Raw genomic sequence first — 25,695 nt, forward strand, 5'->3', positions numbered from 1 at the left:
TATCAGATATTGACAGTGAGCTTCCTGATGTGTAATTCCTAGACTTAGATAATGTCTCCTACCGTGTTTATACATACTCCAGATGTTATTCATCCTGTTTGTTCCCAATGCTGGTTCCGGTATGAATTCTCCAGGAGTAATGTAGACATTTAAGATTAATGTTCTAATGGCAAGGGACATCACTTAACTCTGTTTTGTTTTGAAGGCAACAATGCCTCGGGACCTCGTGACCTTCAAAAAGGGGGGATATGTAGCGGCGAGGCTTATTAATAAGAAATAATTAAGTGTTCTGAGCCTTCCCAAATGAGGCCCCATTTCTCTGTTCATCTCTGTGGTGCAGCCACAGAGAAACTATTCATGCAAGATGTTTTCTTTTGATAAGGACAGCTCCCAAAGGGGGATGCACTTAGCTAAGCCTGGCTATCATGATCAATGGTCATCCATTGGCGCCTATCTGTCTAGGGAGTGCCAGTTGGACATCTGGACTGCATTACTAAGTGTCAGGAGTAAGTGACTCATATCTCACCTTGATCAACCAATCGGGGACTGGTAGGGCCGAGTAACCCACGTGGGACTCTGATGCCCATGGAACTTTCAGCCAATCAATGAGCTGAAGTTCCTCCAGGTAAAAACAGGCAACACAGAGAGCCTGATAGATTCAGAAGGGATTCAGGAGAATTCAGTGGACTGTTCTAAAGGGAATTCAAAGGAGAATTCCAGGGCAGGACGGCCCAGGAGCAGAAGGCTCCCAAGGGCAGGACATTCTCACAGCGCGCCTCCTGACCATCCTGAGACTCAGCCCGGACAACCACGGAACGGCCAGTGTGTCTGAATGCCAGAACTTTCCTTTGTTCTAAGAGTCTAGAGTGGAGGTTGCCAGAGAGTAACCAGCAGCAAGCCTCGTGAACAGGTCGGAACTGTGGACAGCTGAATCACTATTCAGAACTAGCTCTTCATCATAAACGAACTGGTCCTCTTCCTGACTTGCTGGGACCCACAGTCATCTTTTCTCCTGTGCACAAACTTTGCTAGTTAAAGCCAACACTAACTAGCAGGTCAGTGAGCATCAGCAGCGCACCGTCGCAAGCCGCACAGCACCGCCTGGCACGGAGCCAGAGAGCGTGGATTGGACAGCAACAGCCTGCAATTGTTTCTTTGTGCCCGCAGGAGATCTGAATCCCCAGAGATTGGATGAGTATTCAACTTCACTGCATTACAGCTCGAGAATTCAATTGTTATCCCAACCAGTTGATATCAATTTAATTCCTAAGAGTTATGTACTTGTTTTGAGTATCTGATGTAGAAGTTATAACCAAGTGCATTTACGAAACGGTCTTAATGAATGATATACTGAACGTATGTCCTCTTGATGTGTAACACTTCGTAACTGACTGAATAGATACCTTTTGTATTCTGATAACCCTCTTTGAGTTTGAGTTATGTCGCATGGTTGGACTCTAAAGCCATCAAAAGAATCAACTTTGTGATTTACTGCTACAATTAATAATTGTCTCAGTAAATGCCCAAACCCTACAGAACTGGTGCCTTTAGAGAGCCACTATGATTACATATTTGGCGTCCCTGAACCGGTTTTCCCTACACAGTCAATGCCATTCTCTTCAATAAATTCATTCAGAAGCTGAAATATGTGCTCTCCTGTAGTTCTTGTTGGTAGCGGCTCGCAGAACAGAAAGTCCTCATGCGACATGCCCTCAAACTCATATCTAACGTAAACAAGCAAATCTGCCAAATTGACGACATCTACAGACTCATCTAATTGCAGTGAAAAGAATCTGCTCATCTTAACGCGCTCTATCAGCGTACTTTTGACATCATCTGCCATATCAATAATTCTGCGAGTGACTGTGTCATTCGAAAGGGCCACCGGGTCGAGCTGTTTAGCAGCCTTTTCTCCACACGTAATAAGTATCAGCTCTTTTACCAATGGTAAACAAAGTTCTTCACCGATAGTGTGGGGCTTACCTACTTTAGCGATCCGCAAGCTTGAGTAGTAAGATGCTTCTTGGGCTTTGGAAATTGGAGTGGCACTGTTTGTTATGGTGGACTTGTGCTGCTTCAGATCTTTAAGTTTCCTTTGAAAAAAATCAACAGGCTTATCCTTCAAGAGCGCATGCTTCGTAGTAAAGTGCTGGCTTCATGCTTCCATTGCTGAGAATCTCACAGCACACGACACACTGTGGTCTTGGGTCTTCCTCTGTCCCGGTGTAAGTAAATCCCAAATTTAGATCATTTGGATCGTACCGCCTTGTAGCCATCTTCCGACGCTTGCTAACACTAGCAGGTTCAGCAGCAGAGTTTGTCGGTGGCCGATGTATAATCCTCCTCAATCTCAACAGGTGTGCATGATCTGTCGGAGCTGGCCTCATTACTCTTGGTGTCTATTCCTTTCAGCCAGGACATAATACTTGATTTTTGCGAGGTATTCATTTTCAATCAATTGTTGACGAATGTGGCGCTGTTGGAGAAATATTTCCCATTTCCCCTTTAAAGGCAGTCAGAAGTCCATCTCAGAAGTTTTTCCTTCAAGCGCATGGATGCGAAACAGAGATACCTGATGTATTTTTCTCAAACTAACCCAGAACAGTTCTTATATATTTTTCTGTTATCTATCACGCTTTCCCATGCTTACAAGATTGGCGTGTTCCAAGATCACGCACGTTCTCCTACCTCCCTATTTGGTGGAGATAGCTTTTTTTAAATACAATTGGTCACTTACTTCATAGCATGCATTCCTATAGAGCGGTATAGAATTACATCATAACTCTGTGTCCACTCAAATATTAGCGCGCGCTGTACCGTAGTACGTAGGCTGCGTATTGGACACGTATTAAAATAAAAAATATGAAAACCCATCCCGATTTTTCAGCGCACACAACACAGTTCCAGGCTCATATGGCTTACCACCTGGCGGCACGTACCAGAGTTTGAGAACCACTGTTCTAGCTGATAGAGTGTCCTGATAAGGAGCAACTCCCAATTCCTGATATTCTCCAGCAAACTTAATAACTGTTCATCTCTGGCGCCTTAAAGTCTGAGATTTCAAGGGAGAGTCTGATTCAAAGTTGGTTTACGACCCTAAGGGCATGGTTACTCATCAGCCAATCCGGAACTGGTAGGGCAGGTTAACCTCACGTGGATCTCTGATGCCCATGAAACGTTGAACCAATGAACAACCTGCAGTTCCTCTAGGTAAAAAGAGGCAACACGGAGCCCCTGGGGAACGGTTTGCAGGGCAGAACAGTTGGGGAAGCGCAGGAGATTCTCGCAGCGTGCCTGCTGGACATTCAGCCTCAGGGCTCCACCTGAACATCCTCAGACTCAGCCTGGACCACCACGTAACGGCCAGTGTGTCCGAGTGCAGGACTTTCCTTTGTTCTAAGAGTCGAGGACGGAGGTTGCCAGCGTGTAACCAAAGGATCCACCCGAGGTTAGCATCAGCAGCAAGCCTCGTGGACAGCTGAATCACTATTCAGAACTAGCGCTTCATCAGGCACGGACCGGTCTTCTTCCTGACCTGCTGGGACCCGCAGTCATTTTTCTCCTGTGCACAAACTCTGCTAGTAAGCCAGAACTAACTTGCCGGACTTCAGAGAGCCCACTGCTAGAGCATCTCAGTAGAAATCTTTCCCACCACGTCGCAAGCAGCACCACTGCCTGGCACAGAGCCAGAGAGCGCTGATTGGCACAGCAACCAGCCTGCCACTGCTTCTTTGTGTCTGCGGGAGATCTGCATCCCCACAGATTGGATGGATACATGGAATCATGGACACCAACAAGTACCAGGAGATTTTAGGTCAAAATGTAGCTGCTCTGCCAGGAGGCTAAGACTGGGTAGTGGTTGGATCTTCCAGCAGGACAATGATCCAAACCCACACAGAAATGGTTCACTGACCACAGAATCAAGCTGTGGGGTGAGCTGAAGAGGAGAGTCCACAAGCGAGGATCTCAGATCCCTTTATACAGTATGTGTTTTTCTTTGAACAGTTTTACCTCACAGAAAGGTTCGATTTCTCTCATATTTTCAGTGTAAGATCAAGCTGATGAACAACAAAGACATTTTTCATAGCCTTTTTGGCTCATCTTTACCAAGGGTGCCAATAATTCTGGAGGACACAGTACATGCTCAAGCAGATATCTGAAAGAAAATCAAAACTGGAAATGTGACGCATGATTGACATCGAAGAGCTCTTGAAAACCACTTTTTCAACACCTTCCCTTGGTTTGTCGTAGAAGCAGTGCTGATTTAAAACTATGTAGTCAGGAAGACGCACTATTACAGCAGGAACATAGCATGGAAACATGAAACAGTAAAGCTAGGCATACGTCTGTAACACCCCCACTGTATCAGAAATGCATTGTTTTATTGATACATTAAAAAAAACAACACTACCTTCCAATATTCACTGCAATAGACTGGTGTCCCATCCTGGGTGTACCCCACTTTGGGCCTGTTGCTTGCTGGGATAGGCTTCAGCTTCCCTTGCAACACTGTACAGGATAAAAATGTGAGAAAATCGATAGATGTATTACACAATTCCTGTTACGCTACAAATGTTTCTTTTGTGTGTAAAATACAGGCTTAAGCAAGAAAAATGGGCGATGCACAGTTGAGTTTCACAAGAAAAACTAATAATTAGTAGGATTTGTCAACAGCTCGTCTACATGAAAGAACTTGAAAGCACTGAGCCCAACAGAAAGTGGAGACCAGCCGGTTCCTAAGCCGACACACAGTGGACCATCAGACGTGCGGGGGGGAGTTAGTCCGGCCGTTCACCGTGACAGCACGTACAGTATTTGGACGGTGGGGTGAAAATGGAGAGCTTGCAAACTCCTCCAGAAGAAACCCCACCACGAATCGAACCCAGAACCCCAGAGCTTCAGGAAAGCAGTGCTAACAGAGAAGCATGCGTGCAGCCCTAATGTAAAGAGCAGCAACGCCAGGCGCCTCTTTCACTCCTGAATCGGAAGGTGTGAGAACAGTTGTCTGCGCTCCGCGCGCGTCTGACATGTTCGCTGGGACAAAGCGTGTCTGCACTGCACACAGATCCGGAGAAGGAAATATCACGACGAGTTTCTCCCTTTCTCCGTTTTAGGCTTTTAATTCTTGAAATCGTTCACCCAGCGCTTTTCCTCCAGATTGATCGGCGAAGCAGAAGAACATTCGAACGAAAATAAAGAAGGAGTTTTATCATTTACAAGACTGTAACTATACAATGGTCATTTTGACAGAAGGAGATATTCACAGTTTCAATTCTATAATAATCTTAGAATTGATGTGAATTCAGACGTTTCGGGACTAGATCTTTTCTTATTCATTTTGTACATCTTGTCAGAAACAACAGCTGTAACAGGAAATATTAGATACCGTGGCCGCAAAATATAGCGAAGATCCTAGTTTATAATATTCATTGTAAACAATCAGCAGTCTGCTCAAGAGAAATGAGTCTCCGCGATCTTCCTCCGGTTTAACTACACTGGCTTTTCCACGGGGTGGATTCCATATCCTGTCCTCCTGCGTGTGAGCTGACCGTGTTCGGGTCCTCGTGAAAATCTTCACTCCACGAACCTGAACGTCATCACGTGCGAAAGTCTCGGTGGCTTTAAAAGGAAGGAGCTCGCAAACGGCAGGTATCGTGGATTTGCGAGTTGTTTTCATTTCAAGATGTGGTTTTCTAGTGGTCTCGCCTTTCGGCTGTTGACCTTGCTGTTCCTCGCAGTTCTGTGTGATGCTGCGCAATGGCGCGCCCGCGCTAACGTCCAATCCGGCATCAGGCGCAAGGGGGTCGCCTTTCTGGACTCGCCTCTGCTGCCACGGCAGCAGAAGCAGCAGGTTATCCGGGCTGTGTCGGCGCAGTGCGGGGAGAGTACGATCGTGGTGCAGGTCAAGACAGACCTGTTCGGCACCGGGCAGCTGATCAACGCTTCGGATCTCAGCCTGGGAGACTGTGCGGTCACCCGGCAGGACACCGCGGCGCAGCTCCTGATCTTCGAGGCTGAGCTGCAGGCGTGTCGCAGTGTGCTGAGTGTAAGTGGTTCTGCCGTTGGGCAGCTTCGGGTTCTCGGCAGTTGGGTGACTGGATCTGTGATCTGTCTAGACCGTGGACGAGCAACTGGTGTACAGCTTCTCTCTCAACTACACCCCGAAGCCGCTGGCCAACACCCCCATAGTGAGAACGAATGGCGCTGTTGTGGGTATCGAGTGTCACTACATGAGGTGAGTCCTGGAGGAGCAGCAGGGCTGCCTGCCTGGAGCTTGACTCCCTGCTGACACCTGCCTCCTGTGTGCTAGGCTCCACAATGTGAGCAGCAATGCCCTGAAGCCCACCTGGGTCCCCTACACCTCCACCAAGTCTGCTGAGGATCTGCTGGACTTCTCCCTGAGCCTCATGAGTGGTAGGTCTCCCCTGAGATGAAGCACGGTGTGACTGTACAGCCAGTGCAGTTGGATCGATGGGATCTGTGCTTGAGATTGGGGTTCCTTTCCCATCCAGATGACTGGCGCTCCCAGAGGTCCTCCAATGTGTTCTACCTGGGGGACGTCCTGAACATCGAAGCCTCTGTCACCCAGGCCAACCACCAGCCCCTTCGGCTCTTTGTGGACAGCTGCGTGGCCACCTTGGTCCCTGACCAGACCTCCACCCCCAGCTACTCCTTCATTGAGAACAAAGGGTGGGTGTGACCTCGGGTGGCTTGAGCTAGTGAATACTGCCTGCCGTCTCTCCAGTTCTACACTGCCTTCTCTCCTTTCAGGTGCCTGACTGACGCCAAATCCACAGGCTCCAGCTCGCAGTTCATGCCAAGAACCCAGGACACCAAGCTGCAGATGAAGCTGGATGCCTTCCGGTTCTATCAGGATGCCAGGAGCTCAGTGAGTACTTGATCCTTCTGCTTTTATGGGTTTGTGAAGGTTGTGGAACAGCATTTCCATTACAAGCCCCAGATGGAGGCCTGGGTGTAGCTTGATCCACTCGTGCTCTTGGCAGATCTACATCACCTGCCACCTGAAGGTGACTCCTGCTTCCCAGAGTGTGGACTCCCTGAACAAGGACTGCTACACTGAGGGCAGCAGGTCAGTGAGGAGGCAGGGGGCTGCTGTGTCCAGCTGGTGCTCAGGTGAGGGAGCTGCTCTGACCCTGTGTCCCTGCTGTAGGTGGAGATCAGTGGATGGGAGTGACCAGGTCTGCAGCTGCTGTGACTCGAGCTGTGTGCCAAGTGTACGATCCAGGTATTGGGGTGGCAGGAGCAGGAGGGACCTGGCTTCTACAGGGGGTAAGGCACCCTTGCTCTGCCGCTCATGGCATGGATCTCCTCGGGAAAGTGGGGGTCAAGCAGTGTGGTCTACAGCCAGGCTTGTCCTGCTCTTGTTGCAGCTCCTGAGTGGGAAGCTGATGCCACTGTTGGTCCTGTGTTTGTGCTGCAAGAGCAGGTTGCTGAGAGGCCAGTGGAGGCAGAAGGCCAGAGCTCCCAGCTAAGAGCAGAGGAGGGCAAGTCCACAGGTACTGGCAGGAGGTGCTGTCATGTCGGCTGGCCCCTCTCTGTGGCAGTGCCCACTTGCTGAGGCTCCTCTGTGCTTTCTTTCCAGGCCTGCCTGTGGAGGCTGTGATCCTGGCTGGTGTGGTGACTGCGGTGGGGCTGGTCTCTGCTGCTCTGCTGGGGACAGTCCTGCGCAGGAGGAAGCAACACAAACCCATGAACTGACTTGATGTGAATGAGCAATAAACTGGTTGCAAAGGGTCTCTTGCCATGAGCTGCTTCTTGCTGTGCTGGAGGGGGGATCTGTATGGGTTGGGTATGGATGCTGTGCTGTCTGAGGCTATGGCCACTCTTCTTCCAGCTCCTCCAGCAGACTCTACCTGCGGTTTGGAAGAACACCAGCTGTTCCTGTGGGAGTCTCAGGCTTGTTCCTTAGTATCTGCTCAATGGCAGAAGAGCAGGGACATCAAATCGGGGGGAACAACAGCTGCCCTTTCAAGCTTGCCTGGAGGAGAGTCCCACTAGTGCAGGAGCACTTGTGCCATCTCCACCTTAGCCTTGGAGAGAGGATTTTAGGGCTGTTCATCTATTGAGGAGAAGATGTTGAACATACACCTATTAAATGCACAGATGTGGTCCTTAATTCGTCTAGAATGAAATTCTAATGTATATGATCATTATACATAAATGGTTGGAGATCTAGCATACAGATCCCTTTCTTGGACATCAAAGGTGGGTGTAAAGACCCAGCCGAGAGCGTTTCAGTATTTTTACGTATAGCCGTATTTTCCCTGTACCGTGTATGTACGTATATTGGACGAATCCATGTCCCTTTGGGCAGTAGAACATGGGATTAAAATGTAGGAATTTCTGTGAAACTACATGGGGACGCTAGGGACCGAGATTCTCGTCTGTGCTGGTAGCGATTTTTCCTGCCCTTCCCAGGAGCAGTAGAATTTTACTCACAAACGGGTATCGTATTATCCAGCTTCATACCGGTCACAAGGAAACGAATGTTTCTTTCACAAGGGGAGAGACCCGGTATTCTAGCGGTTTTGTCGACCCAGTCTTCCCCCGGGGTTTCAGCACAAAACGCTGAACTCGCGGCTTTAACCTTCTCCGCTGGCCGGGAGAGTCGCCTGGCCCCTGTCACAGCCGCCGCGTGTTTTTCTAGCGCTCTTTCAAGAAAACATTCGCGCCAAACCAGTGGACGAATTCATGTTGAAATATTCTTACATCTCACTTTTCTGCTCGTTGGGGAGAGTAACAACGATGTTTAGTAATACAGCGCAAAAACGCAGTATAATGTACTCTGCGTCTTTTCTGTTCAAATTCAAATGAACGTTAATAAGTTAAACGCCTGGCCTAAAACATTATCAATTGACGATTATAAATGAATTATAGAAATAAAGGTAGAGCCAAATCGATCATTTAGGAGAAGTCCTCATTGATTGCAAAAGTTATGATGTCCTCATTTTTTCCTCAGATGTTAAGACTTTTGTTAAAATGAAAAACAAACTTTTAAAAATAGGGCTATATTTTTTTTCCTTGTTTGCCAATATGGAAGAGAAAGAGCATCCCTGCAAGTGTTTAAAAGTTTACTAAGAAGATTAATAAAAATTAGAGTTTAAATTGATTTTTGATTAGAAAAAGTAATAAAGATTCATTACTTTGGAGGCATGTGTCGAGTGTCGATGTTCGTCCCCACGTCCTCTTTCTTGAAAAACAAAATATGGTTACCCTAACAGACGCCATAAATTAGTTTTGAGTCAGATACATTAGTCTAACCCGCATGATATCTAATCTGCAATGCCAGAGTCTACGCGAAAAAGGGAAAAACAGAACAACATTTCAAAACTGCACACTCTCCCGCTAATAGCGAGTTAGCTAAAAGCAAAAAGAAAAGTGGAAAAACAAAAATCTCAGCTAGCGGCAGTCGGATTTCACGAGGCCTAATACAAAAGGGAAAGCGGCAATCATCGCTACGTCTGGCTAAACACAACAAGTCATTCAGGGATCGAGACGAGGTCATCACTAAAAGAAGCAATAGACGCCACACATATTTAGTTTTGAGTCGGAGACCTAGGTCTAACGCGCGTGATAGCTCGTTCCAGTCGAACAGGACGCTCCGTGATTAATCAGCTGAGTCTGACGACCCTCCGAGTGTCCGAAATCCTCGTGCGCGCGCTCCGGCCCTACAGCCCTCCAATCGCCGCCCTCAGCCGATCAGGGCGCAGCGAGTATTTCAGGAGCTGAGCGCCGCTTGTTTGCAGTTCCTCGGCGAGTTTCACGGTGGAGAAGTTCATGATCAGAGGGAGGATGGGGTTGTACAGTGTGTTGTTTTTGCTGGTGTTGGATTGGTCTGTAGCTCAGGTTCAGAAGTGCCTGGTTAATGACGGTGATAAGATAGCATGTGGTAACTTGACTATCGGTAAAAGCGACTGTGAAGCTAAAAATTGCTGCTTTGATGTGACCAGCCAAAATCGCTGTTACTATGGGAATGAAGGTGGGTTTTGGGATCTTGAGCGTCTTCTATGATGAGCTTAACAGGCTTGGTTTACCAGCTCTTGCTTTCCTCCAGTGACTGTCCAGTGCACCAGGGATGGCCAGTTTGTGGTGGTCGTGTCCAAGAATGCCACCAGCCCTCAGCTGAGCCTGGGTTCAGTCAGCCTGCAGGGGGGCAGGAGTCCCCCCTGTGGCCCTGTTAGCACCACTGCTGGCTTTGCCATGTTCCAGTTCCCAGTCAGTGCCTGTGGCACCAGCATGAAGGTGAGGGGCTTGATCCTTCAGCTGAGGATGTTGTTCCTGTGGTGATTCCTGACCTTGTTCATGTGTCCTTCCTCCAGACTGAAGGTGGTGCTGTGGTGTATGAGAACATGATGTCCTCAACATTTGCTGTGATTGGGGGACCTGCTGGCTCCATCACAAGGGACAGTTTCTACAAGTGAGTGAGCAGCTGCTGCTTCCCACAGTGCTCTGGTCTTGCTGGATCCCATGACTGCCTGCTTCTCTCTCCAGGCTGTTCTTCCAGTGCAGGTATGCAGACGATGACCTTGTTCCAGTGCGGGCTGTGGTCTACACGGTCTCCCCACCCCTTCCGGCAGTGTCTCCAGGACCTCTCCGTGTGGAGCTCAGGATTGCCAGAGGTAGCTGTCGGGCCTTGGGCTGTGTGAGCCGAGTGTGTGGGGCTTCTGCTGAACCCCGCTGCTGCTCTTCTCCTCAGGAGAGCTGTATGACTCCTACTACAGTGACCTGGACTACCCTGTGACCAAGGTGCTGCGGGATCCTGTGTATGTGGAGGTCCACATCTTGAACAGGACTGACCCCAACATTGTCCTGACCCTGGGGGACTGCTGGGCCACTTCCACTCCCAGTCCTCTCAGCCAGCCCAGCTGGAGCCTTCTGGTTGCTGGGTAACCTGACCCCTGTGGCTCAGACTGGCTTGTCTCGGTAGTGTCCCCTTGTGGCAGGGCTCACCCTCCCTGTTGCTGTCCTTGCAGGTGTCCCTATGGAGATGACAACTACCAGACCACCTTGATCCCCGTGGGTGGCTCCTCAGGGCTGCCGTACCCAACGCACTACCAGCGCTTCATGATTCAGATGTTCACTTTTGTGGATCCTGCCTCTCAGGTTCCTCTGAAGGAGAAGGTAGGGAGCAGCTTGTGGGGAAGGAGGTGGTGGCTGGTCCTGGGCTGTGCAGTGACCCTTGCTGTGCTCTCTCCAGGTGTTCATCCACTGTAGTGCAGCAGTGTGCCAGCCGACCGCTACTGACCGCTGTGTGCCCACCTGTGGCAGGAGGAGTGAGTTCTCTGGGGACAGGGCGGTTGTGCGCCAGTCAGCTGTGTGTATCCTTTCCTGATGCTGTTGTCCTGTCCTCTTGCAGGAAGAGCTGTTGCTCGAGTGGCAGAGGACTCCTCCAGAGAAACTGTGCTGGTGTCCAGTGGGGAAGTGATCCTGGTTGGATCTGAGCTTCCAGCTCTGGGTCAGCTGGATTCCCATCCTGAAGGTGAGGGAGGGGGATGGAGGCTGAGTGTCTGATCCTGTTCCCTGTGTCTGACCCCTCACTAAAGCTCTTCTCTCCACAGCACCCCGCTTCCTGAGCTATGGGCTGCTGGTAGTAGCTGCCTCCACTGTGCTTGTGGTCTGTTCTCTGGTGTTGGTGGCTGTGTGGAGATCTAGACCTCACATCCAGAATACCAAGCCTAATCTGGAGTATGAATAAAGGCCTTGTTCTGAACTCCCTTGTGTACTGTTTTGTATGCTTCCCTCTTCTGTCAGCATTAAGTGCTGTAGTTCAGTGTCTATGTGAAGATGTCCCTGTAAGCCTCTTCAATGGCCGTGTTTTTCCATCGTTCATAGACAAGTACTTGCACTAGTTCTTGGCCACTGCTTTTTCTTGGAGTCTGTGGTCTTAATGATATTCCTTCGACTGGCCTGGATTCTAATTGACTGCACTTTGGGGGAGGGGGGAAATACCTAGAGGGCTCATAACCAATTCCTCTTTCATCTCTCCAGCCCTCGGGCGCAAGTTGACAAACTTGCTCCCTCTCCCTTCTGAGTGAGTTCAGCCAATGCCCTCCTGTTCTAGTTCTTTAGAACAACACACCAGGACCCAGGCAGCCAAACATTTCTAGTTTGATTACAATTAGTTTTTCCTTCAGCTACCTGTCAAAGGAAAAATTAAACCATGATTTAACTGGGGGACTAGTGCTGTGCATGAACAAGATGATTGTGACTTTCACCCAGTTCTCTACAGCCCGCGTCCAATAAAAGTGGTGGAGATGAGCCAGTTCCTAGCATAACTGAACATGCAAACTCCCCCTGCATGTACACTAGGCAGGAGTCCAACCCAATAGACACTCTTCAGATCAGTCTAAATCGATTTCAATGACTGTGTGTGTGCTATCGTGAAGACTTAAAGTAAAGCTATTCATGTTTTCCACTGTAGAAGACTGACTCCTGAAGTCCCCACAACCAACATTTCAGCTGGGGGACAAAACACGTGTCGTCACTGCCCACAGATCTGGAGAAGGAAATACTGTATCACTACGAGTTTGTCTTTTCACTAGAGGGACACATTAAAGCCACGAAATATCTCATTTTCGGCAAATTCATTGAAATCATTTGTGCAAACCTTTCCCACATAATCAATAATGAGATCTTATGATGTACTGTATGTAAAGTGAGACGTTTTCGGACCAGGTCTTATCTTTTCTCACTAGTTCACCTCTGATCAGATCGTTCTTAACATCTGGTGGCCAGCAGGCAAAAGCTCTAACAGGAAATATTAGACGCACGTACCGCAAAATACAGCCAGTGTCCTAGTGTAACTGACCGGGGGAAAGTTCGCCGGAAGTTCGAAAACGATTTTGGCACGCCTGTAGCGCTTTCACGAAACCTCATAGGGTTACGAAAACACTTGCTTTGTGTATCAAGTACATTGTGAATGTTTTAATAGCCTTCACATTGTCGTTTTTAGCACTTTTTTGGACCACGCACGAATATTCTTTTGTCCATATCTTCGCAATGGAAGCACAGAACGCCTTCAAACCAAATGCATTTTAAAGACCACGACTTGTGGAAATGTCCACAGCCTCTACATCAAACTATCAGTGAGCTAATGATCTTTTTTTAAACCTCCGGTTTTTCATCGATGCGTAATTACGCACTAACTGGAACCCGGGGGGACCGCTGTGTACACACGTCCACAACGCGAGAAACACTGCTCAACACGGCTTCGTGCGAAAAAACCGTATATCACCATAGGAAGCAGAACAGCGCAGTCTCCAATTACCCAGACTGTAAGCACGGGAATAAAGTTTTGCTTGATTTCTGAAACCCTTTCTTTATGTCCTGTTTTCATTCAGGTAAGGGTCAACTATATTCACAATACTGACAGCAGAAAGATTCAAATATTCTTTACTCAGCAGCTTATTAAAAACAGCTCCCATGATTTTCAAACCGATTGTTTACACAGAAGACCGACACAGCTTTGCGTTCTGAATCTCTTTTTCTCGTGCTTCTATTTAATGTGGCACTATGCACTGGGATAGGGGAATGCTGTTCACAAGCCAATAGCTTGTGTCGTGAAAACGCTACAGGCGTGCCAAAATCGTTTTCGAACTTCAAGCTAACTTTACCCCGGTGTTTAACCGTAAGTATTCACTGTAAACAATGACCCGTCTATTCAGGAGAAATGAGTCTCCATGATCCTCCTTCACGTGAACTATAATGGCTTTTCCACGGGGTGGATTCAATATCCTGTCCTCCTGCGTGTGAGCTGACCGAGTTCGGGTCCTCGTGAAAATCTTCACTCTGCGAACCTGAACGTCATCACGTGCGAAAGTCTCGGTGGCTTTAAAAAGAAGGAGCTCGCAAACAGCAGGTATCGTGGTTTTGCGAGTTGTTTTCATTTCAAGATGTGGTTTTCTAGTGGTCTCGCCTTTCGGCTGTTGACCTTGCTGTTCCTCGCAGTTCTGTGTGATGCTGCGCAATGGCGCGCCCGCGCTAACGTCCAATCCGGCATCAGGCGCAAGGGGGTCGCCTTTCTGGACTCGCCTCTGCTGCCACGGCAGCAGAAGCAGCAGGTTATCCGGGCTGTGTCGGCGCAGTGCGGGGAGAGTACGATCGTGGTGCAGGTCAAGACAGACCTGTTCGGCACCGGGCAGCTGATCAACGCTTCGGATCTCAGCCTGGGAGACTGTGCGGTCACCCGGCAGGACACCGCAGCGCAGCTCCTGATCTTCGAGGCTGAGCTGCAGGCGTGTCGCAGTGTGCTGAGTGTAAGTGGTTCTGCCGTTGGGCAGCTTCGGGTTCTCGGCAGTTGGGTGACTGGATCTGTGATCTGTCTAGACCGTGGACGAGCAACTGGTGTACAGCTTCTCTCTCAACTACACCCCGAAGCCGCTGGCCAACACCCCCATAGTGAGAACGAATGGCGCCGTTGTGGGTATCGAGTGTCAGTACATGAGGTGAGTCCTGGAGGAGCAGCAGGGCTGCCTGCCTGGAGCTTGACTCCCTGCTGACACCTGCCTCCTGTGTGCTAGGCTCCACAATGTGAGCAGCAATGCCCTGAAGCCCACCTGGGTCCCCTACACCTCCACCAAGTCTGCTGAGGATCTGCTGGACTTCTCCCTGAGCCTCATGAGTGGTAGGTCTCCCCTGAGATGAAGCACGGTGTGACTGTACAGCCAGTGCAGTTGGATCGATGGGATCTGTGCTTGAGATTGGGGTTCCTTTCCCATCCAGATGACTGGCGCTCCCAGAGGTCCTCCAATGTGTTCTACCTGGGGGACGTCCTGAACATCGAAGCCTCCGTCACCCAGGCCAACCACCAGCCCCTTCGGCTCTTTGTGGACAGCTGCGTGGCCACCTTGGTCCCTGACCAGACCTCCACCCCCAGCTACTCCTTCATTGAGAACAAAGGGTGGGTGTGACCTCGGGTGGCTTGAGCTAGTGAACACTGCCTCCCGTCTCTCCAGTTCTACACTGCCTTCTCTCCTTTCAGGTGCCTGACTGACGCCAAATCCACAGGCTCCAGCTCGCAGTTCATGCCAAGAACCCAGGACACCAAGCTGCAGATGAAGCTGGATGCCTTCAGGTTCTATCAGGATGCCAGGAGCTCAGTGAGTACTTGATCCTTCTGCTTTTATGGGTTTGTGAAGGTTGTGGAACAGCATTTCCATTACAAGCCCCAGATGGAGGCCTGGGTGTAGCTTGATCCACTCGTGCTCTTGGCAGATCTACATCACCTGCCACCTGAAGGTGACTCCTGCTTCCCAGAGTGTGGACTCCCTGAACAAGGACTGCTACACTGAGGGCAGCAGGTCAGTGAGGAGGCAGGGGGCTGCTGTGTCCAGCTGGTGCTCAGGTGAGGGAGCTGCTCTGACCCTGTGTCCCTGCTGTAGGTGGAGATCAGTGGATGGGAGTGACCAGGTCTGCAGCTGCTGTGACTCGAGCTGTGTGCCAAGTGTACGATCCAGGTATTGGGGTGGCAGGAGCAGGAGGGACCTGGCTTCTACAGGGGGTAAGGCACCCTTGCTCTGCCGCTCATGGCATGGATCTCCTCGGGAAAGTGGGGGTCAAGCAGTGTGGTCTACAGCCAGGCTTGTCCTGCTCTTGTTGCAGCTCCTGAGTGGGAAGCTGATGCCACTGTTGGTCCCGTGTTTGTGCTGCAAGAGCAGGTTGCTGAGAGGCCAGTGGAGGCAGAAGGCCAGAGCTCCCAGCTAAGAGCAGAGGAGGGCAAGTCCACAGGTACTGGCAGGAGGTGCTGTCGTGTCGGCTGGCCCCTCTCTGTGGCAGTGCCCACTTGGTGAGGCTCCTCTGTGCTTTCTTTCCAGGCCTACCTGTGGAGGCTGTGATCCTGGCTGGTGTGGTGACTGCGGTGGGGCTGGTCTGTGCTGCTCTGCTGGGGACAGTCCTGCGCAGGAGGAAGCAACACAAACCCATGAACTGACTTGATGTGAATGAGCAATAAACTGGTTGCAAAGGGTCTCTTGTCATGAGCTGCTTCTTGCTGTGCTGGAGAGGGTTGGGTATGAATGCTGTCTGAGGCTATGGCCACTCTTCTTACAGCTCCTCCAGCAGACTCTTCCTGCAGTTTGGAAGAACACCAGCTGTTCAGGTTCCTGTGGGAGTCTCAGGCTTGTTCCTTAGTATCTGCTCGAAGGCAGAAGAGCAGGGACATCAAATCACGGGGGAACAATAGCTGCCCTTTCAAGCTTGCCTGGAGGAGAGTCCTACTAGTGCAGGAGCACTTGTGCCATCTCCACAGTATCCTTGCAGAGAGCATTTTAGGACTTTACTGTCCCTTTGTTCCATGGAATATGGGATTAAAATGTAGGAGTTTCTGTGAAACTACATGGGGACGCTAGGGACCGAGATTCTCGTCAGTGCTGGTAGCGATTGTTCCTGCCCTTCCCAGGAGCAGTGAATATTATTCACAAACGGTAGCCGTATGGTGTCTCCCGTATCTTATTATCCAGCTTTATATCGGTCACAAGGGGGAGAGACCCGTTATTAAAGTGGTTTTATGGACCCTGTTTTCTTCCGGCGTTTTAGCACAAAACGGTGAACTGTCGGTTTTAACCCTTCTCTGCTGTCCGGGGGAGTCGCCTGCCCCCTGTTACGGTCGCCGAGTGTCTGCTTCTACCGGTCTTTCAAGAAAATATTCGCGCCAAAACGACGGACGAATTTGTTCAAGTACTCCTGCATCTCCCCGAGTTTTCTACGCGTTGTCAATAAAGTAGCGAAACGATTAATTCTTTACGCAAGGACGCAGTGTTTGTATCAAGCGTCTTTCAATTAATATTCAAATGAACGTTCAACTAAACGCCGAAATGTGACCCCTGCACAGGCTAGAAAATGTATAACTGAAGATTATAAATTAATTATAGAAAGAAAGTTCGAGACAAATTGACACTTTAAATCGGGGGTAATCGACCAGCCGATCGATCGCAAGAATGTTTGGCATAAAAGAAATGGGCTACTTTTTCTTTCTTTCGATAGCCGAAAAATCCATTCGGATCTGTGCATGGAATGTCATACATCTTACTGCCCTTGTGTGTGTTTAACTCTTGTCGAATGGGTTGTAAAAGTCTCTTCCCTGAGTGTTGGCCGACAGAAAAAAAGGCACCGTGTGCGCTACCCAGGAGCATTCTCTTGGCTATTGCCGCACGAGCCCCACATTCGCTACTGTGCATAGTGGAGCGAAACGGACTGGCCGCGACAAATTCGCCAACTGTTTGACCAATCTGATTGCCTATTTCATAGTTGTAGTGTTTGAGCGAAAATTATGAAGCAAAGAGACCGAAAACCACAAGGAAAGGGAGCATGATTACTTTTTATACCTTCGCATTCAAATCTGCAATGCTAGAGTCTACGTGAAAAAGGGAAATACAGAACAACATTTCAAAACTGCACACTCTCCCGCTAATAGCGAGTTAGCTAAAAGTAAAAAGAAAAGTGGAAAAACAAAAATCTGAGCTAGCGGCAGTCGGATTTCACGAGGCCTAATACAAGAGGGAAGCGGCAATCATCGCATCGTGTGAGCTACGTCTGGCTAAACACAACAAGTCATTCAGGGATCGAAACGATCATGTGAGACGAGGTCATCACTAAAAGAAGCAATAGACGCCACACATATTTAGTTTTGAGTCGGAGACCTTGGTCTAACGCGCATGATAGCTCGTTCCAGTCGAACAGGACGCTCTGTGATTAATCAGCTGAGTCTGACGACCCTCTGAGTGTCCGAAATCCTCGTGCGCGCGCTCCGGCCCTACAGCCCTCCAATCGCCGCCCTCAGCCAATCAGGGCGCAGCGAGTATTTCAGGAGCTGAGCGCCGCTTATCTGCAGCTCCTTGCCGAGTTTCACGATGGAGAAGTCAATGATCAGAGGGAGGATGGGGTTGCACCTTGTGTTGTTTTTGTTGGTGTTGGATTGTTCTTTAGCTCAGGTTCAGAAGTGCCTGGTTAATGACAGTGATAAGATAGCATGTGGTAACTTGACTATCAGTAAAAGTGACTGTGAAGCCAAAAATTGCTGCTTTGATCTGACCAGCCAAAATAGCTGTTACTATGGGAATGAAGGTGGGTTTTGGGATCTTGAGTGTCTTCTATGATGAGCTTAACAGGCTTGGTTTACCAGCTCTTGCTTTCCTCCAGTGACTGTCCAGTGCACCAGGGATGGCCAGTTTGTGGTGGTCGTGTCCAAGAATGCCACCAGCCCTCCGCTGAGCCTGGGTTCAGTCAGCCTGCAGGGGGGCAGGAGTGCCCCCTGTGGCCCTGTTAGCACCACTGCTGGCTTTGCCATGTTCCAGTTCCCAGTCAGTGCCTGTGGCACCAGCATGAAGGTGAGGGGCTTGATCCTTCAGCTGAGGATGTTGCTGCTGTAGTGATTCCTGACCTTGTTCATGTGTCCATCTTCCAGGCTGAAGGTGGTGCTGTGGTGTATGAGAACATGATGTCCTCAACATTTGCTGTGATTGGGGGACCTGCTGGCTCCATCACAAGGGACAGTTTCTACAAGTGAGTGAGCAGCTGCTGCTGCTTCCCAGAGTGCTCTGGTCTTGCCAGGTCCCGTCTGGATCCCATGACTGCCTGCTTCTCTCTCCAGGCTGTTCTTCCAGTGCAGGTATGCAAGTGATGACCTTGTTCCAGTGCAGGCTGTGGTGTACACAGTCTCCCCACCCCCTCCGGCAGTGTCTCCAGGACCTCTCCGTGTGGAGCTCAGGATTGCAAGAGGTAGCTGTCGGGTCTTGGGCTGTGTGAGCCGAGTGTATGGGGCTTCTGCTGAACCCCACTGCTGCTCTTGTCCTCAGGAGAGCTGTATGACTCCTACTACAGTGACCTGGACTACCCTGTGACCAAGGTGCTGCGGGATCCTGTGTATGTGGAGGTCCACATCTTGAACAGGACTGACCCCAACATTGTCCTGACCCTGGGGGACTGCTGGGCCACTTCCACTCCCAGTCCTCTCAGCCAGCCCAGCTGGAGCCTTCTGGTTGCTGGGTAACCTGACCCCTGTGGCTCAGACTGGCTTGTCTCTGTAGTGTCCCCTTGTGGCAGGGCTCACCCTCCCTGTTGCTGTCCTTGCAGGTGTCCCTACGGAGGTGACAACTACCAGACCACCTTGATCCCTGTGGGTGGCTCCTCAGGGCTGCCGTACCCAACGCACTACCAGCGCTTCATGATTCAGATGTTCACTTTTGTGGATCCTGCCTCTCAGGTGCCTCTGATGGAGAAGGTAGGGAGCAGCTTCTGGGGAAGGAGCAGGTTGCTGGTCCTGGGCTGTGCAGTGACCCTTGCTCTGTTCTGCTCTCTAGGTGTTCATCCACTGTAGTGCGGCAGTGTGCCAGCCGACTGCTACTGACCGCTGTGTGCCCACCTGTGGCAGGAGGAGTGAGTTCTCTGGGGACAGGGCGGTTGTGTGCCAGTCAGCTGTGTATCCTTTCCTCATGCTGGTGTCCCTTCCTCTTGCAGGAAGAGCTGTTGCTCAAGTGGCACAGGACTCCTCCAGAGAAACGGCACTGGTGTCCAGTGGGGAAGTGATCCTGGTTGGATCCGAGCTTCCAGCTCGGGCTCAAGTGGATTCCCATCTTGAAGGTGAGGGAGGGGGTTGGAGGCTGAGTGTCTGATCCTGTTCCCTGTGTCTGACCACTGACTAAAGCTCTTTTCTCCCCAGCACCTCGGTTCCTGAGCTATGGGCTGCTGGTAGTTGCTGCCTCCACTGTGCTTGTGGTCTCTGCTCTGGTGCTGGTGGCTGTGTGGAGATCTAGACCTCAGATCCAGAATACCAAGCTGTGCATGGAGTGTGAATAAAGGATTTGCACTGATCTCTACTTATTGTGGCTTAGTATTGTTTTAGTGTGTTCCTTGGGACTATCATAGTGCTGGTGAGCTGCTCGATTCCTGGCTGTTCCTTTGGGAAAGATGTGGATCTGCTTAGGTTTTTGACAGCCAGCTAAGCTTCCTTCCCACATTTAGCTAATCTGTGTAATTCCTTCTTTTTATCCTAGCCCTGATTTCTACTTGCTTGAGCAGTGTCTGTTGTTAAAGAACAGACAAGCATGACTATATACCACCTCCCTCATGCCCCTTCCAGTCCCTGTGGATTTCAGTATCAATCCCTGCTCTTCTGTATTCCCTCTCCACTACCTTCTTGTGAGCTCTCTTCCCAAAGTGTACTGATTTTAGGAGAGTTCCATCATTCTCTTTAATCTTACTGTGTGGATGTGTAGTCATGCACAATTGCATCACCCCTTGTTTACATCCTATGTGCCTGCATTTGCTTGCTTTAGCTCTTCCAGCATGCTCAGAAGAAGCTGGAAGACTCTCAGTGGGGATCAGTGTTTTCCAAATTTCATGTTCAAGTGCTTACACTTGGGGGTGGAGCCAGGAATTGAATTTTGGGTGGGCCTGGGCTCTAACTGGCTATCCGGCTAGCATAGGGGCACCTCTCCAATTTGAAGAACTATAGCTTGCTGGGGTGTACTTGGGCTTTCTTCTCTAGTTCCATCTAGGCTACACCCCTGCTCCCAGCTCGAGGGTGTTGCTTGGCCTGTAGATGATGGGCTTATCAATCTGTAAGGACTTGTCCGTTTAGTGCCTGTTCACAAATTTGAGTCACAAGAGCAGTGGTCTTGTAGTGAAATACTCCTGTCAGTAGTGAGAGCTGGAAGTGGGCTGCTAATTAACCTGTTGCCTTTTATTCTTGACTGAGTAGGTAGAGCTAGATTAATGCTGCCTGCTGGAGCACTTCAGGACCCTGGTCAGTTCCCTCACTCGGTCACCTTAAGCAAATGGGCTGCCTGAAATCCAGACCAGTCCCGGTCCTTAATGTTTTACCACGAGGTCGGTGCATCGTGTATCATGTCATCTTGTGAAAACGAAATGCCTGTGATGAACGCTGGGGGCAGGAATGTCTGTACACTACTTCCAACAGTCATTGTCAGTGGCTGGCAGTTCTTTACCAGAGACCTTACTAAGAATCCGCTACTGCTTGTCTGTGTCCCTGACAGCAGCAAAAGTGCCTTGCAGAAGTATTCAGACCCTTTTCAAATGTTGCTGGGTAACAAATGGTACTTGCACACCCTCTTCAAATCAGAATTGTTAATGCAAACTTACAGTGCCCTCCAGAATTATTGGCACCCTTGGTTAAGATGAGCAATAAAGGCTATGAAAAATCTTTGTTCATCAGCTTGATCTCACACTGAAAATAGGAGAGAAATCTAACCTTCCAGTGAGGTACAATTAGTCAAAGGAAAAAAAGCCTTAATTTTTTCTCTCAAAAATGCAGGTGTCACAATTATTGGCATCCCTAGAAATTCCTAAGAGCAAAATCTAATTGACATATATTCCCATTCATATTTGACCTTTTTAAAGTACACCTGAGTCTTTAGGAACTCTTAAGTGGTCATCCTTGACTTCCTGTTTCACTGTGGTATAAATATGAGGTAACAGGCAGGACAAACACCCTCAGTCATCCATCAACATGGGGAAGACCAGAGAACACAAAAATTAAATGAGACAGAAACGGATTGGAAACGGGTTCTATGGTCAGATGAGACAAAAATAGAGCATTTTGGCAACAAACGCCAGAGGTGGGTTTGGCATAAAAAGAGTCAAGGTCATGCAGAAAACGAACCTCCTCCCCACTGTGAAGTGTGGTGGTGGATCTGTGATGTTGTGGGGCTGTTTATCTTCCAAAGGCCTTGGAATCTTGTTAGGATACACGGCATCGTGGACTCCATCAAATACCAGGAGATTTTAGGTCAATATCTGGCTGCCTCTGCCAGGAGGCTAAGACTGGGTCGTGGTTGGATCTTCCAGCAGGACAATAATCCAAAGCACACCTCCAAATCCACACAGACATGGTTCACTGACCACGGAATCAAGCTGTGGGGTGAGCTGAAGAGGAGAGTCCACAAGCGAGGACCAAGGATTCTGAAGGATCTCAGATCCCTTTATACAGTATGTGTTCTCCCACCTCATCCAGCATTATTAGAGAAGACTCAGTGCTGTTATCCTGGCAAAGGGAGGGGTGCCAGTAATTGTGACACGTGTGTTTTTGAGAAAAATGTTTGTTTTTTAAAAGGATTTTTTTTTCTTTGAACAATTTTACCTCACCGAAAGGAGAGATTTCTCTCATATTTTCAGTGTAAGATCAAGCTGATAAACAACAAAGAATTTTTCATTGCCTTTATTGCTCATCTTAACCAAGGGTGCCAACAATTCTGGAGGGCACTGTAAGTTTGCATTAAAAAATGTGATTTGAAAAGGGTGTGCAAGTATCGGAAATTCATTCTTTTATTGGACCATTTAAAAAAAACACTACCTTCCAATATTCACTGCAATAGACTGGTGTCCCATCCTGGGTGTACCCCACTTTGGGCCTGTTGCTTGCTGGGATAGGCTTCAGCTTCCCTTGCAACATTGTACAGGATAAAAATGTGAGAAATTCTATAGATGTATTACACAATTCCTATGACGCTACGCATGTTTCTTTTGTGTGTAAAATACAGGCTTAAGCAAGAAAAATGGGCGATGCACAGTTGAGTGTCACAAGAAAAACTAATAATTAGTAGGATTTGTCAACAGCTCGTCTACATGAAAGAACTTGAAAGCACAGAGCCCAACAGAATGTGGAGACCAGCCGGTTCCTAAGCCGACACACAGTGGACCATCAGACGTGCGGGGGGGAGTTAGTCCGGCCGTTCACCGTGACAGCACGTACAGTATTTGGACGGTGGCGTGAAAATGGAGAGCTTGCAAACTCCTCCAGAAGAAACCCCACAACGAATCGAACCCAGAACCACAGAGCTTCAGGAAAGCAGTGCTAACAGAGAAGCATGCGTGCAGCCCTAATGTAAAGAGCAGCAACGCCAGGCGCCTGTTTCACTCCTGAATCGGAAGGTGTGAGAACAGTTGTCTGCGCTCCGCGCGCGTCCGACATGTTCGCTGGGACAAAGCGTGTCTGCACTGCACACAGATCCGGAGAAGGAAATATCACGACGAGTTTCTCCCTTTCTCGGCTTTTAATTCTTGAAATCGTTCACCCAGCGCTTTTCCTCCAAATTAACCGGCGAAGCAGAAGAACATTCGAACGAAAATAAAGAAGGAGTTTTATCATTTACAAGACTGTAACTATACAATGGTCATTTTGGCAGAAAGAGACATTCACAGTTTTAATTCAATATTAATCTTAGAATTTATGTAAATTCAGATGTTTCAGGACTAGCTCTTATCTTATTTATTTTGTACATCTTGTCAGAAGCAACAGCTGTAACAGGAACTATTAGATACCTTGACCGCAAAATATTGCAAAGATTCTACTTTATAATATTCATTGTAAACAATCAGCAGTCTGCTCAGGAGAAATTAGTCTCCGCGATCTTCCTCCGCTTTAACTACACTGGCTTTTCCACGGGGTGGATTCCATATCCTGTCCTCCTGCGCGTGAGCTGACAGAGTTCGGGTCCTCGTGAAAATCTTCACTCTACGAGCCTGAACGTCATCACGCGCGAAAGTCTCGGTGGCTTTAAAAGGAAGGAGCTCGCAAACAGCAGGTATCGTGGTTTTGCGGGTTGTTTTCATTTCAAGATGTGGTTTTCTAGTGGTCTTTCCTTTCAGTTGTTGACCTTGCTGTTCCTCGCAGTTCTGTGTGATGCTGCGCAATGGCGTGCCCGGGCTAACGTCCAATCCGGCATCAGGCGCAAGGGGGTCGCCTTTCTGGACTCGCCTCTGCTGCTACGGCAGCAGAAGCAGCAGGTTATCCGGGCTGTGTCGGCGCAGTGTGGGGAGAGTACAATCGTGGTGCAAGTCAAGACCGACCTGTTCAGCACCGGGCAGCTGATCAACGCTTCGGATCTCAGCCTGGGAGACTGTGCGGTCACCAGGCAGGACACTGCGGCGCAGCTCCTGATCTTCGAGGCTGAGCTGCAGGCGTGTCGCAGTGTGCTGCAGGTAAGAAGTGGTTCTGTGGTTGGGCTGCTTCCGGTTCTCGGCTGTTGGGTGACTGGATCTGTGATCTGTCTAGACCGTGGATGAGCAACTGGTGTACAGCTTCTCTCTCAACTACACCCCGAAGCCGCTGGCCAACACCCCCATAGTGAGAACGAATGGTGCTGTTGTGGGTATCGAGTGTCACTACATGAGGTGAGTCCTGGAGGAGCAGCAGGGCTGCCTGCCTGGAGCTTGACTCCCTGCTGACACCTGCCTCCTGTCTGCTAGGCTCCACAATGTGAGCAGCAATGCCCTGAAGCCCACCTGGGTCCCCTACACCTCCACCAAGTCTGCTGAGGATCTGCTGGACTTCTCCCTGAGCCTCATGAGTGGTAGGTCTCCCCTGAGATGAAGCACGGTGTGACTGTACAGCCAGTGCAGTTGGATCGATGGGATCTGTGCTTGAGATTGGGGTTCCTTTCCCATCCAGATGACTGGCGCTCCCAGAGGTCCTCCAATGTGTTCTACCTGGGGGACGTCCTGAACATCGAAGCCTCTGTCACCCAGGCCAACCACCAGCCCCTTCGGCTCTTTGTGGACAGCTGCGTGGCCACCTTGGTCCCTGACCAGACCTCCACCCCCAGCTACTCCTTCATTGAGAACAAAGGGTGGGTGTGACCTCGGGTGGCTTGAGCTAGTGAATACTGCCTGCCGTCTCTCCAGTTCTACACTGCCTTCTCTCCTTTCAGGTGCCTGACTGACGCCAAATCCACAGGCTCCAGCTCGCAGTTCATGCCAAGAACCCAGGACACCAAGCTGCAGATGAAGCTGGATGCCTTCCGGTTCTATCAGGATGCCAGGAGCTCAGTGAGTACTTGATCCTTCTGCTTTTATGGGTTTGTGAAGGTTGTGGAACAGCATTTCCATTACAAGCCCCAGATGGAGGCCTGGGTGTAGCTTGATCCACTCGTGCTCTTGGCAGATCTACATCACCTGCCACCTGAAGGTGACTCCTGCTTCCCAGAGTGTGGACTCCCTGAACAAGGACTGCTACACTGAGGGCAGCAGGTCAGTGAGGAGGCAGGGGGCTGCTGTGTCCAGCTGGTGCTCAGGTGAGGGAGCTGCTCTGACCCTGTGTCCCTGCTGTAGGTGGAGATCAGTGGATGGGAGTGACCAGGTCTGCAGCTGCTGTGACTCGAGCTGTGTGCCAAGTGTACGATCCAGGTATTGGGGTGGCAGGAGCAGGAGGGACCTGGCTTCTACAGGGGGTAAGGCACCCTTGCTCTGCCGCTCATGGCATGGATCTCCTCGGGAAAGTGGGGGTCAAGCAGTGTGGTCTACAGCCAGGCTTGTCCTGCTCTTGTTGCAGCTCCTGAGTGGGAAGCTGATGCCACTGTTGGTCCTGTGTTTGTGCTGCAAGAGCAGGTTGCTGAGAGGCCAGTGGAGGCAGAAGGCCAGAGCTCCCAGCTAAGAGCAGAGGAGGGCAAGTCCACAGGTACTGGCAGGAGGTGCTGTCATGTCGGCTGGCCCCTCTCTGTGGCAGTGCCCACTTGCTGAGGCTCCTCTGTGCTTTCTTTCCAGGCCTGCCTGTGGAGGCTGTGATCCTGGCTGGTGTGGTGACTGCGGTGGGGCTGGTCTCTGCTGCTCTGCTGGGGACAGTCCTGCGCAGGAGGAAGCAACACAAACCCATGAACTGACTTGATGTGAATGAGCAATAAACTGGTTGCAAAGGGTCTCTTGCCATGAGCTGCTTCTTGCTGT

At 49.8% G+C, this 25,695-nt stretch overlaps 5 protein-coding genes across 5 annotated transcripts; all 5 read left to right on the plus strand.

Moving 5' to 3' along the window:
- The first annotated feature begins 5,663 nt into the window (after positions 1-5,663).
- Positions 5,664-7,755, plus strand: LOC138233235 (zona pellucida sperm-binding protein 3-like). Its single transcript, XM_069186608.1, has 9 exons — positions 5,664-6,046; positions 6,117-6,235; positions 6,311-6,414; positions 6,513-6,690; positions 6,772-6,889; positions 7,005-7,090; positions 7,172-7,290; positions 7,392-7,517; positions 7,604-7,755. The coding sequence occupies exons 1-9, from the start codon at positions 5,684-5,686 to the stop codon at positions 7,717-7,719; spliced, it is 1,329 nt and encodes a 442-aa protein (XP_069042709.1). The 5' UTR covers positions 5,664-5,683; the 3' UTR covers positions 7,720-7,755.
- A 1,990-nt stretch (positions 7,756-9,745) lies between these two features.
- On the plus strand, positions 9,746-11,731 carry LOC138233303 (zona pellucida sperm-binding protein 4-like). Its single transcript, XM_069186612.1, has 9 exons — positions 9,746-10,000; positions 10,076-10,263; positions 10,341-10,438; positions 10,513-10,640; positions 10,718-10,907; positions 10,995-11,142; positions 11,219-11,294; positions 11,378-11,500; positions 11,580-11,731. The coding sequence occupies exons 1-9, from the start codon at positions 9,799-9,801 to the stop codon at positions 11,714-11,716; spliced, it is 1,290 nt and encodes a 429-aa protein (XP_069042713.1). The 5' UTR covers positions 9,746-9,798; the 3' UTR covers positions 11,717-11,731.
- Positions 11,732-13,873: 2,142 nt separating this feature from the next.
- Positions 13,874-15,949, plus strand: LOC138237784 (zona pellucida sperm-binding protein 3-like). The gene is made up of 9 exons (XM_069187628.1): positions 13,874-14,276; positions 14,347-14,465; positions 14,541-14,644; positions 14,743-14,920; positions 15,002-15,119; positions 15,235-15,320; positions 15,402-15,520; positions 15,622-15,747; positions 15,834-15,949. The coding sequence occupies exons 1-9, from the start codon at positions 13,914-13,916 to the stop codon at positions 15,947-15,949; spliced, it is 1,329 nt and encodes a 442-aa protein (XP_069043729.1). The 5' UTR covers positions 13,874-13,913.
- A 1,911-nt stretch (positions 15,950-17,860) lies between these two features.
- On the plus strand, positions 17,861-19,832 carry LOC138233287 (zona pellucida sperm-binding protein 4-like). Its single transcript, XM_069186611.1, has 9 exons — positions 17,861-18,081; positions 18,157-18,344; positions 18,422-18,519; positions 18,608-18,735; positions 18,813-19,002; positions 19,090-19,237; positions 19,317-19,392; positions 19,474-19,596; positions 19,676-19,832. Exons 1-9 carry the CDS (start codon positions 17,868-17,870, stop codon positions 19,810-19,812), a joined length of 1,302 nt encoding a protein of 433 aa, XP_069042712.1. The 5' UTR covers positions 17,861-17,867; the 3' UTR covers positions 19,813-19,832.
- Positions 19,833-23,592: 3,760 nt separating this feature from the next.
- On the plus strand, positions 23,593-25,667 carry LOC138237785 (zona pellucida sperm-binding protein 3-like). Its single transcript, XM_069187629.1, has 9 exons — positions 23,593-23,955; positions 24,029-24,147; positions 24,223-24,326; positions 24,425-24,602; positions 24,684-24,801; positions 24,917-25,002; positions 25,084-25,202; positions 25,304-25,429; positions 25,516-25,667. Exons 1-9 carry the CDS (start codon positions 23,593-23,595, stop codon positions 25,629-25,631), a joined length of 1,329 nt encoding a protein of 442 aa, XP_069043730.1. The 3' UTR covers positions 25,632-25,667.
- Positions 25,668-25,695: the final 28 nt, after the last annotated feature.

The sequence above is a fragment of the Lepisosteus oculatus genome, chromosome 3 (assembly GCF_040954835.1).
Source record: "Lepisosteus oculatus isolate fLepOcu1 chromosome 3, fLepOcu1.hap2, whole genome shotgun sequence".
In the NCBI taxonomy this organism is placed as follows: Eukaryota; Metazoa; Chordata; class Actinopteri; order Semionotiformes; family Lepisosteidae; genus Lepisosteus; species Lepisosteus oculatus.